This window comes from Macadamia integrifolia, chromosome 4 (assembly GCF_013358625.1).
Source record: "Macadamia integrifolia cultivar HAES 741 chromosome 4, SCU_Mint_v3, whole genome shotgun sequence".
Taxonomy (NCBI): Eukaryota; Viridiplantae; Streptophyta; class Magnoliopsida; order Proteales; family Proteaceae; genus Macadamia; species Macadamia integrifolia.
This window is the reverse complement of record NC_056560.1, coordinates 17,292,744-17,303,770: the sequence shown is the minus strand read 5'-3', so window position 1 is coordinate 17,303,770 and position 11,027 is coordinate 17,292,744. Positions and strand designations below refer to the sequence as shown.

Sequence of the window (11,027 nt, the reverse complement as noted above, 5' to 3'; positions counted from 1 at the left end):
TTTTTGTTAGGGTAGGAGTGAAAACTGAGTATGAGTTTGATAACATTTCTATTTTACAAGGGTGTTTCTGTCCTAAGAGTGTTACTCTTGGTGATCACTTCTGTAAGAGAATAGTTTGTATGATTAGCTACCGTAAGATCTGTTTTAGATCAAGACAAAGGTCTTTAGTCAAGCACGAACTAGGTCTCAGGAAGTCTCCAAAGTCTGAGTATCGTTGGGATATACCCACGCTTGAGTAGGATCTTGCTCCTCTCCAATGTGCCCATTGCCCTAATACACATTGGACGGTTGGGAGGACCCGAGCATGCAACCCTAGGTCCTCCCAACCATCTGATGCATGTTGGGGGCGTTGGAGAGGATCCTGATGCTCCTTAAGTATCATGTATTACTTTATCTTCGTGAGCACAATTGTCCTTATAGTGAAAAAAAAAATACTCTTAAGGGTCGATCACTTCATGGGTCAATGAAAGTGAACAGCAAATCCAGATGCATTTTGGGTGTGGACTGCAGATCTAAACCCTAATAAAAGAAAGTCTATGAAACATTTTTCCTAGAATATAAAACCAAATGTGTCCTACATGTTTAAAGCATAATATAAACATTGGTGAAATTTTATCTTAATTTTGGGTATTATAAAAAAGAAGTTTATCTTCATTTTCTTCTTCTTCTTCTTTTGTCCATAAATTATTGTAAGATACTTAATAGGGTTAAAGAATACTACCTCCTAGTGTACCCTATGTCCACACACATGGAGAAGTGAAGCGGAGGCATGGGCATTTTTCACAACCTGATTCCACTTCCCCATGTGTCTAGGTGTAAAATACATTAGGAGGTAGCATTCTTTTTTCCCATATAATAAATATGGCATCTATAAATTTACTAACATAATTGCTTATATAAATTCATACACTAACAACAACATTTTTTTAAGTATTGTGAGAAGTTTGGTGTAACCAACATTGCCACTAATTTCTTTGAGTTGTGTAATGTGCAAGAGGGACATATATGGAATAGAACTACCTTAATCAATTTGGATCAATTCAAGAAATATAATGTCTAAAAGAAATAACATCCCATGAACTACTACATGAGAAGTACGTAGGTAGCTTGAGATGAAAATAAAGTCCAATCTATTCAAAGATAAAATAAAAACAATCCCATATAAATAGAAAATAAATATCAAATGTGGATCCTTTTTCTTCATTCAAAAAAATGGTAAACTTCACTCCCCTCCCCTAAACTAAGGTGAAATATCAATTGAACCCACCATCTTTGCGAAAATATCATTACCCTCTCCTATAAGAAAAAGAACCTATCTAACTGTCCCAACCGTTAGTTGACTATTAAGTCAAGTTAATTTTTTTCACAATCCCTAAAATATCCCCCTATTTGTCTAATACCTAAGCTACCCTCATCAGAAGTGAAAACCCTTTCTTTACCTGTTTCTCCATTCCCTGTTTTCACTGTATATGCTGTATGGGTAGATTATCAGCAGTGGAGAGAGAGAAAAAGCGAAAGCGCGCGCGAGCGAGCTTCGTGTCGTTCTGTGTAAGCGTTTCGAAAACAGCAGTCCTTCTAACAATTCTGAAGGCACCTTAGATCGTTCCAAAACCATCAGAGTAGCATGTTTACCCCAATTTCAAACCCAAATCTCGACAACTCAAAAATCATTTCTGCCGTTTCGTGTCTGCAACCTATATCCATCCATCCATTGATTCCTTACCGTCAAAAAACCAAAAAAATTTCCCGAAATACAAACCGTTTTCGATCGCTTACTGTTTCTATCGTACATGTTTCTGATGAACTCTGATGAGCGTTACATCTAATCGTGCTATTTTTTAAACTTCCCAAATGTTTCTGCTTCGATTCTGTTCCCCCGCCGGTGACAAAAACCGTCGCAGGGCCATTGTGTCGGTGACGATTTCTGGGTTTTTCATTGGAAAATCTGTATCTTTAACTTCTGATTGCATGGGTGATCTTCAAGCTTGGTTGTCACAGCCAGAAGGTGCCTTAAACGAAGAGGGATCTTACCTATCCTCTTTGTCGTCGCCGTCGTCGTCATGGAACCCAAACCCGATTATCTATTAGTGAAGAACATTGGATAAAATCCGAGCAGACGACCAATGAGATTATATGCCGCATTCAGCCCACTGTGGTATCTGAGCAGAGAAGGAAAGAATTAACAGCTCTGTGTAGTTTCGAAACCGATTTCTTCGATCTAAACCCTTGCCTCGACGCCATTAGAGCTCAAATTCAACTGTACATAGCAAAAAAAGCAGTTATTCTTAAACCCAATCAAAGAGAAATTCTTCAATTAATTCACAAGTTGAGAAGCCATTAAAGTTCAAACCAAGCAGCAAAAATCAAAGTAATACCTGGAATAAGACAGTCAGCAAAACATCATCGTGAAGACAATAAAGATATTTCTATATTTATTGGTTGAGAAATCGATGCAAGTATCGATATTCTCTTCGGATTTACAGTCAGGAAAGAACAAGAACAAGATAGTGAGAGCTGGGGGTGAAGGGAAGTGAGAAAGCTCATGATAGAAGACCGATTTCGATAACGATAACGATAACGATAATGACAACCCTCCGTCTCTTTCTTCCTCCGTCTTCGGAGGGAAAAGGTAAAAGGGCGATAAAAAAGGGGTTTTCACTTAAGGTGAGGGTAACTTAGGTATTAGACAAATAGGATGTATTTTAAGGATTATGAAAAAACATTAACTTGACTTAACAGCTAAAACTAACCGTTGAGACTGTTAGATAGTATCTTTTTTTTAAAGGGGAGGATAATTATATTTTCGTAAAGGTGGTGAATCTAATTGATATTTCACCTTAGTTCAAGGGAGGGGAATGAAGTTTACCCTTAAAAAAACCAACCTTAGAATATTGTCCTATAAAAAGAAATAAATATCCTGCAAAAGTAAAAGAAATCAATAATGTGTCCTATGTAAAAGAAAATATTGAAAGCAATCTATAAATAAATAAATAAATAAATAAAACTAAAAGCTAGCATACAACCATGCAAGTAATACTCTAAAGACATATACTAGTTCTATTAATGGATCTATTTATAAAGATTTGTCAAACCTAACTAATACTTTATTAATTCTATTAATAGATCTATTTACACAAATTCACTAAATGTGTTCTAGAAAAAACCACAATAACTCAACATCTACATAATGGGAGATTTAGCTATTAATATGAATATCGTTATAATGTTTAGTTTAAATCCATTGAACCCATTTTTGTGCATTATAATGGATCTATTTATAAAGAGTTGTTAAACCTAACTAATACATTTTTAGCTCTATTAATGGATATATTTATACAAATTCACTAAATGTGTTCTGGAAAAATCCACAATAATTTTTCTCAACATGAACATAATGGGAGATTTAGCTGCCAATATGAATATTGTTATAATGTTTTTAGTTTAAATTAATTTCACCCATTTTTGAGCATTATAAGATCCTAATCCAATTTCACTTTCTGGACTAAACAAATGTTACTCAATAGTCTCCAACCTCAAATTTGTTATTAAATCTCTCTCTCTCTCTCTCTCTCTCTCTCTCTCTCTCTCTCTCTCTCTCTCTCTAAAGGAAAGGGCAAAGATATTTTTCAAGGGAGTAGGAGAAATATAGACATTACCTTAGGCTCTCTTTGGTATGATTTTTCATTTTAATTTTTACCTATTTAACAAAAATGATTAATGAAAACCATTTTTTATCAAAACATAAAAATGGTTTGGTAATTACTTGACAAAAATGATTTTTTGGTGATAAATAGTTTGGTATCTCTATTGCCAGAATGGGTTTTTGAAGAAATAGGTGAAGAGATTCCCTTAATCCATCTTTCTTTTAACTCTTTTTCTCCACTTTGGACTAAAAAGAGAGGACAATGGGCTTGGATTTCTAGTTACAAAGAAAATGACTACTTTATCCCTCCATAATGAGATTTTATGGACGTATTCATTAAAGTTCAGCGAAAAAATAATTGAAAATCATTTTTCGCCAAAACACATAAATGACTCTTGATCTCTTTTTTGTTTTTGTATTTTATCAATTTTTTTTTTTTTTAAATAGAAACAAGGTCCATAAATGATACCAAATGTAGTCAAAACTATTTTCGTGAACAAAAGTCAAAAAGAAAAATGATACCAAAGAGGGCCTTACATAGTTCTCATTCTATTTATCTTTTATCAAATGTATGAGTATGATTTTATTGGTATAGATAGTATAGATGGTATCTTTGAATTGTACATGTACACAGTAGGTCAAATAATGCTAAAATTTTATTGAATATATGGTTTTAATGCCATTTGATCATACAGAAAGTTCTAGTCCTAACAAAATAGGCTGAGTGACAAAACAAAACATTGAAAAAGCTTCGATTATGGAGAAGGTAAAATGTTAATATATGGGGACATGAGTGCAAGTTTGGCTGGTGAGGCAAAGCCTGCTTACGCTCGGAAGGGCCTATGCTAAGCTTTTCAACTCCAAAATAGGCCAGGGTTGAGATTTCTAAGCCCAAGATTGGGCCATGATGGGCCAGGCTAAGACCTTGGGTGGAGCTGAGTTGGCCCAACCCTGTATATAAATATATAATATACACATAATAATATCATACCTACGGTTTTCTTATAAAAGAACAAGAGAGAGAGAGAGAGAGAGAGAGGACTAGCCCAAACTGGCTTGCCTTGAAATGGAAAAAAAAAAAAAAAAAAAAAAAAACACAGGGATTACTAGGATCAATCAGGGCCAACCCGGCTCAAACAAGGTCAAAGATCGAACTACGTTGGGTTGAACTGATCGGTTTGGGCCTAGGCTAGCATATCCTAACCCGACCTCGGCTTCTGCTGAGGGTAAGTGGAGCTAAAGGGGCCAAAGGTTTGGTTGGTTTTTAGGTTGCATTGGTATGCAATCCAATATCATACCAATTGTAGCTGTAGTCTTCCACCCATGATCTTAAACACCTGGGCCCTCTATTTATTTAATGTATACTTGTCATCTCAAATTCTCAACCTTAATATTTTATGTTATTGGACGCCCTACCTTTTAGAGATCTCAACTAGATCGTGGTTAAGAGAAAGAATTATATAAGTATACTCTAAAAGTGTTTAGAATCGTATAGTGGACATTTTAAAATTAAGCTTGTTATGTTTGGTATGATTTATTGGAGTGTATTATCAATCTAAAATATATACCAAAGCGCAACATTAAAAACCCTGCATACCCAGACTATTTGCACCACCTGTACATAGATTTATATGATTGAATTTTTAGTATGAAATTTGACATGTAGCCAATTAAAATATTCTTTATCTATTTAATAATTAGAATTGCTAATCACTGCTTCATGTGTCACGATTAGGTGTATCTAGAGTTAACCTCTAAACTATACTGACTAATAAACCTTCTGCCTCTTGGCAATTAGAAGAGCACGTAATAGAACTTTTAAATCGTGATCTACCGAGTCAAACGATTAAGGATTACAAATCCAAAAGAGAAAGTCTTGTGGATTCCACATATTATCATTTGAATCTTAATTGTATAACAATTAGCAAAAAAAAAAAAAATTTCTTTGATGTGAACGAAGAAATACTCATGCTTCTACGATCATCCTTACTCTTCCTATTTGTTAAAGGTTCATAATTTCTTTCACTAATTGATGACATCCAAGGACAATAAAATCATAATCCTTTGTGGGTGAAAGAAAACTTGATCACAATAATTATTTGAACTTATATATCAAAAAACAATTACCGTCATGATGCCAAAGTGTAGTTTTTCACCAATAAAAGGGTAGGGAATAGAATTTTATTAAAGAGAGAGAGTGTGCGTGGATCCACAGGTAGAATGGAAGATAGCGCACAAAAGAATTTTTTATTTTTTTCCCCGAAATTAAAATATAAAATATTGTTCTCTCTCTTAGATTTATCTCCTTAAATATTCCAAATGTGACGAGATCACCATAGGATAAAGATCCCATCTTATGTCCAAGTTGGCCATATAATCACAAACAAACGTCAATCTAGACAAAATTCCACCACCAAACCCTTTTCGTACGTCATTGATAAGGACACATGGACCCATAACCTTTTTTTTTTTTTTTAAATGAAACACAAGAACCCTCAAGTTAGTTGTGAGTCTTGTGACTACTTCTGAGTGATTACCAAATACTTTAATATAGTACAAAGGCGGATCATATTTATTTATTAAATTAAGTGGAAATTCCCCGAATCCCCAATTCCCCAGCTTTTTTTTTTTTTTTTTTACCCCTTTGAAATGCAAAACAATTGTAGTATGTTGGTCATTTCAAGGTTATCAATTGGTTCAGTCTCTATATTTTGGTTTGTTTTTAGAGAATCAATAATATATAAAAATTGAAAATAAATAATTTTTATCACCTTTAATCGAATCTAATCAGTTTCAATTTTATTCGATTCTTATTTGATGTTTATATTTAATTACATTCAATTTGTATATGGTCTAGATAATTCGGTTTAAGGGGGGGAAATTGTCACATCGTTAGCGTATAGTTTTCTTCCCACATAATATTTTTTCACTTGTTTTAAAAATATGAATTTCATATGGATGATACTTTTGTAGGACAGGTATGACGTGCAATTTCCTTTGCTCCAATAAAAACCTTTTTACAAAAGAAAATTATTATTTCACGAAAATATACTTCCACAATGTCAAATATGATATATTTCAAGTGTTCTTACACAATTCAATAAAGAAACTCATAATAGGTAATAATAGGAAGTATGTGGTGACGATGTTACCGATATTTTTCTTTAATTTTAGAAGGTTTTTCTCACAAAAAATAAAAAACATATTGTAAACATCTTCACACAACTCAAACGAAAACACATGATATAAGATTCAATATGGTTTAGTTTTGGGTTGTTTACATTTTTTTTTATTTGAATCAACATTATGATATGCAAAAAAACTGATAAGTTGTGGTTTGCAAAAGGCCCAAGCTCATCAAGATGTTTTGAGTTTGAGCATTTTGACAATTATTCACTTCTCTTCTCTTTCCCAGTCAATATAAAAAAAATATATATATATTTTCCAAAATCAGAGGTAAACCTAATTTTTTTCAGTTCGATTCGGTTCATTTCGGTTCTAAACTGACACTATTAACAATTTGGGACGGGAAGGGTAATCTTGTGGTTTCCTAGAATTTTGGGGGCGAATTTTCAAACTAACTTAACCATAACAAAAGAAACGCATAAGATGATCATTAACTAAAGTACTAAACTCGAAGGAGGAAAAGTCAATAATAATGAGTAAATGAATAAATGGAACAAAATAATAAATGCATCGAGATCCAAATGTTAGAAAATGAAGAGAGAGAGAGAGAGAGAGAGAGAGAGAGAGAAAAGGAGAGAGATCTTTTTAAGAGAGGGAGAGACGAGAGAGAGAGAGAGAGAGAGAGAGAAAGGGGGGTGGGGGGGACTGGGGGTCGGAGTGTGACTGTCAAATCTACATATTCTCTTTCTATATACTTTTCTGATTTCAGGGCCTCTGTACAGTATCCGGAGACTCGACCATATCACCGATCTTTTCTTTCCTTCATCTTGAATTTCTCGCCTCTGCAATTTTCTTTCAATCGGAAAAAATGTCCCGGATTTCCGAGGTAAGGGAAGCAGGGAGAAGAAAATATATCTTCCTTTTTTGTTATGTTTCCTTTTTCTGAAATAAATGAAGCTTTTATAAGGTCAGTGGAAGTGGATGCATTTCAATTTACGGCTTTATTTTTTAACGGGTTTAATGATAGAGGATTGCTGTCGATTTTCGTTTTTAACTTCAATCGATTAGTTCTTCTTCTTCTTCTTCTTCTTCTCCGGTGAATTCCGATTTATCTGCAACTTCTTTTGGGTTCTCTTCTGGCCAGATCTCTGTATATTGTTTCGACACAAAGGGGTATCTGAAATTTTTTCTTTTTTCCATTTATCGGGAAATTTGTTCTGCAGCTATGGGCTTGAACATTTAGGTTAACGATTCCGTGCTTTGTTTTCTGCAGCACCCCGGGAATCAAAAAAGCTTACTTTAGATTAATGTTTTCATTCTAAGATTTATTCTGATTCTTTCGCTGCCACTGGCCCCTTTTCCTGTTATCCATCAGTTCCTCCTGAAAAACCTATTCTTTTGCAGTTGTTCCTTTTCTCCTCTGTTTAGTGACATTGACTGGTTTTTTTGGGGGTCTTTGAATGTTGAGATTCGCCATTGCATATAGAAGCTTTTACAAAAAAAATTATGGAGCCAGGAAGGAAAAGGTTCCTTTTTATGGAAAACGGGATCTGCTTTTACATCTTATCATTAGAACCCATGCTTGTATTTGATCCCTCTGTTCCCTTTTTAAAAAAGAAATAGAAAAATGGCAGCCATGATTTCTCCTCCAGACCTTGTTTGTCATGCAACAAATTCCTTCAAATAAGTTCCAGATGTTTCTGGAGTCTTATCCAGTTGCTCCTTCTCCTAACAAGTACAGAGACAGAAGATAAGGAGTCGATGATGGGTTCATATTAAAAGCCTATTCTACTAATAAAGCTTGTCTCTTAGTGAGGTTCTTTGATCTTATTTTTTTAGTCCTTGCTCATTTTCCTCTTTTGCTTACTGTTGCAGGATTGAATTTTGACTTGGAAATGGAGGGGGATACATTTTCAGGCCTCGGCAACGGGACCCAAGTTGATGGCAAGGTCTTACAGACGTTTCAGAAGAGCTTTGTCCAAGTCCAAAACATCTTAGATCAGAACAGATTGCTCATCAACGAGATCAACCAGAATCACGAATCGAAGATTCCAGACAACTTGAGCCGAAATGTGGGTCTTATTAGGGAGCTTAACAACAACATCAGGAGGGTTGTTGATCTCTACTCAGACCTTTCAAGCTCCTTCACTAGATCCATGGAAGCTTCATCGGAGGGGGATTCTGGTGGGACATTGAAATCAGATGGTAAGCTTGGCCAGAAGAGAATTAGGCCCGGATAGAGATCTCTGCACCAATTATTTACAAAGTGGGATAGAAGCATTTCCATTATTAACGCTTGTAGGATTTCATTAGATTCAGTAACTCTTCTGTATCTGTATCTGTATCTGTATCTGTATCCTGGACTCTCCTTCCTAGCTAAATTTAATCTTTAGAAATAAGTTCTAGAGATCTCATCATTGTAATTCTCTGTAACTCTGTTAGCCCATTGATGAAATTAAGCAAGTTCGTGTTATCCTCTGTTTTGATTTTTCGTGGGAACCAGGCGAATTTCCCTACCCAGATGTTCGATCACTGTTAAGTTATATGCATTTAATCCAATAAATCTAAGTTTTGATGAACCCAAACTAGATTTAAGAGCAGAGAGCTCTTCCTTTTACTTTCTGGACTTGGCTCCCTTGATTTGTCAAAAAGTTTGGAATCTGATCTGGGACACTTCTCTTTCTTTCTTTTTTTTTTTTTTTTTTTTTGGGTAGAAAGGACACTTCTCTTTCATTCTTCTCTTCTGTGATAGAAATTCCTCCTTTTTCGGTTAATAGTTTTCTTTTTCCCATCGCAGTCTAAATTGATCCGCTTTCTAGACCATAAAGGAGTGAAGTAGGTGCTATCATGCTTCTTTAACTTGAAGTCATCCCTGATAAAAATCAGATCTTATTCTGTTTCCTTCTTACTTAAAAAATGTAAACTACTGTTCATGGTTTTGTCCGTTGTGGACTGTTTGGGTGGGGGGTGGAGTGGGGGGTGGGGGTGTGAGGGAAAAGAACACATTTCTGTGATGACCCACAAGGCTTAGTGGTGGGTCCCCTGTAGATGCTTTTCGTACAGTTTGAAGAATGTAGCTTCAGATAATATTTTTGATTCTTAATCATTCATCACAAGACCAGAATCTCAGATTAGAAGTGATGAGCTTTTTGACCTCTTTTTTGTTTTTTGTTTTGGAGTTTTTAAACAAAGACAATCTCCTGGGATGTTAATTTCCAGTCCAACCCGGTTGGAAACCGGTTGGACCGACCAGGAAATCAAACCATACTGAATCCTTATAAATTTGGCTTCGTTTTGGGTTTTCATAAAACCTGTAGCAACTTGAATCGGACTGGACTGGACAGGACCGGATCGGACCGATTAATATCAGAAACACCCAATAGAACCTAAAAAAGTTATAAAGAAAACATGTTTTCCCATTATTTTAATGTGTATGTATGAAAAATCGCAACTGAACAGATAAGAATCCAAAATAAACCGATAAACTAACCCGTCAAAAGATCAAACCAAACCAAGTTAAAATCGAAACTGACCCAATCTGAATTTTGTCTTAACAGCTTGGTTTCTATGCAGTCTATACCAGAACTAACCGATTGACACCTCTATCTTGGGTGAGCCTTCTTTATTTAGATTGAATCTCAGTAACCAGTAGACGAGTTTGATTGTAAGAAAAATAAGAGAAAAGGTTCTCTAGGCTGTCGGTCAGGATATGCTAACACCTCTTTGTCTGTATCTCACTTCATCAAATGAAATTATTTAGGTCTTCCTATGTATAATGCTATTTTGACAGATATCATTGGTACCCTACCTCTGTGGTTGTTCAAAGAATCTTCTCCCTAATAATATAAAGAAAAAGTAGCATAAGTAGCTCAAAACAAAACACAACAGTACCAGGAGGGAGACATTCATCAACACTGGTCCACAGCAACATGACCAGGGCCCCAATGGTTCTTTTTGGAGATGGAACTGAACTTCATCATGCTTATCCTTTCTTCTACTTAATGTTCTCCTAACTTTTTTTTTTTCCCCTTTCCTTTCTTGTTTTTATTGGAGAAGGAATTGAACTGCATCACATATGGTTATCCTTTTCCTTCTGAGGTTCTATTTTTTTTTTTTCCCTCTCTTGTTATTCAATGGTCCAGGAAATTATTAGGCTCATGTTTTGATGGTGGTAATTTTCTTTTGTTAATCTCCTAAACTTAATTTATATTTGTTCAAGCTTTTTTAAGGAAGACATGACAGTCGAACCCATGTCCTT

The 11,027-nt window shown here is 35.0% G+C and overlaps 1 protein-coding gene and 1 long non-coding RNA gene across 2 annotated transcripts; one reads left to right on the top strand and one right to left on the bottom strand.

Annotated features, from left to right (window-relative positions):
• Positions 1-1,113: 1,113 nt before the first annotated feature.
• LOC122075502 lies at positions 1,114-2,543 on the bottom strand. Its single transcript, XR_006139267.1, has 2 exons — positions 2,376-2,543; positions 1,114-2,257 (listed from the first exon to the last, which is right to left on the bottom strand). It is a non-coding gene; the product is annotated as an uncharacterized LOC122075502 (long non-coding RNA).
• A 4,898-nt stretch (positions 2,544-7,441) lies between these two features.
• On the top strand, positions 7,442-9,242 carry LOC122075681 (protein ELF4-LIKE 4-like). The gene is made up of 2 exons (XM_042640809.1): positions 7,442-7,655; positions 8,645-9,242. Exon 2 carries the CDS (start codon positions 8,665-8,667, stop codon positions 9,007-9,009), a length of 345 nt encoding a protein of 114 aa, XP_042496743.1. The 5' UTR covers positions 7,442-7,655; positions 8,645-8,664; the 3' UTR covers positions 9,010-9,242.
• The last annotated feature ends 1,785 nt before the right edge of the window (positions 9,243-11,027 follow it).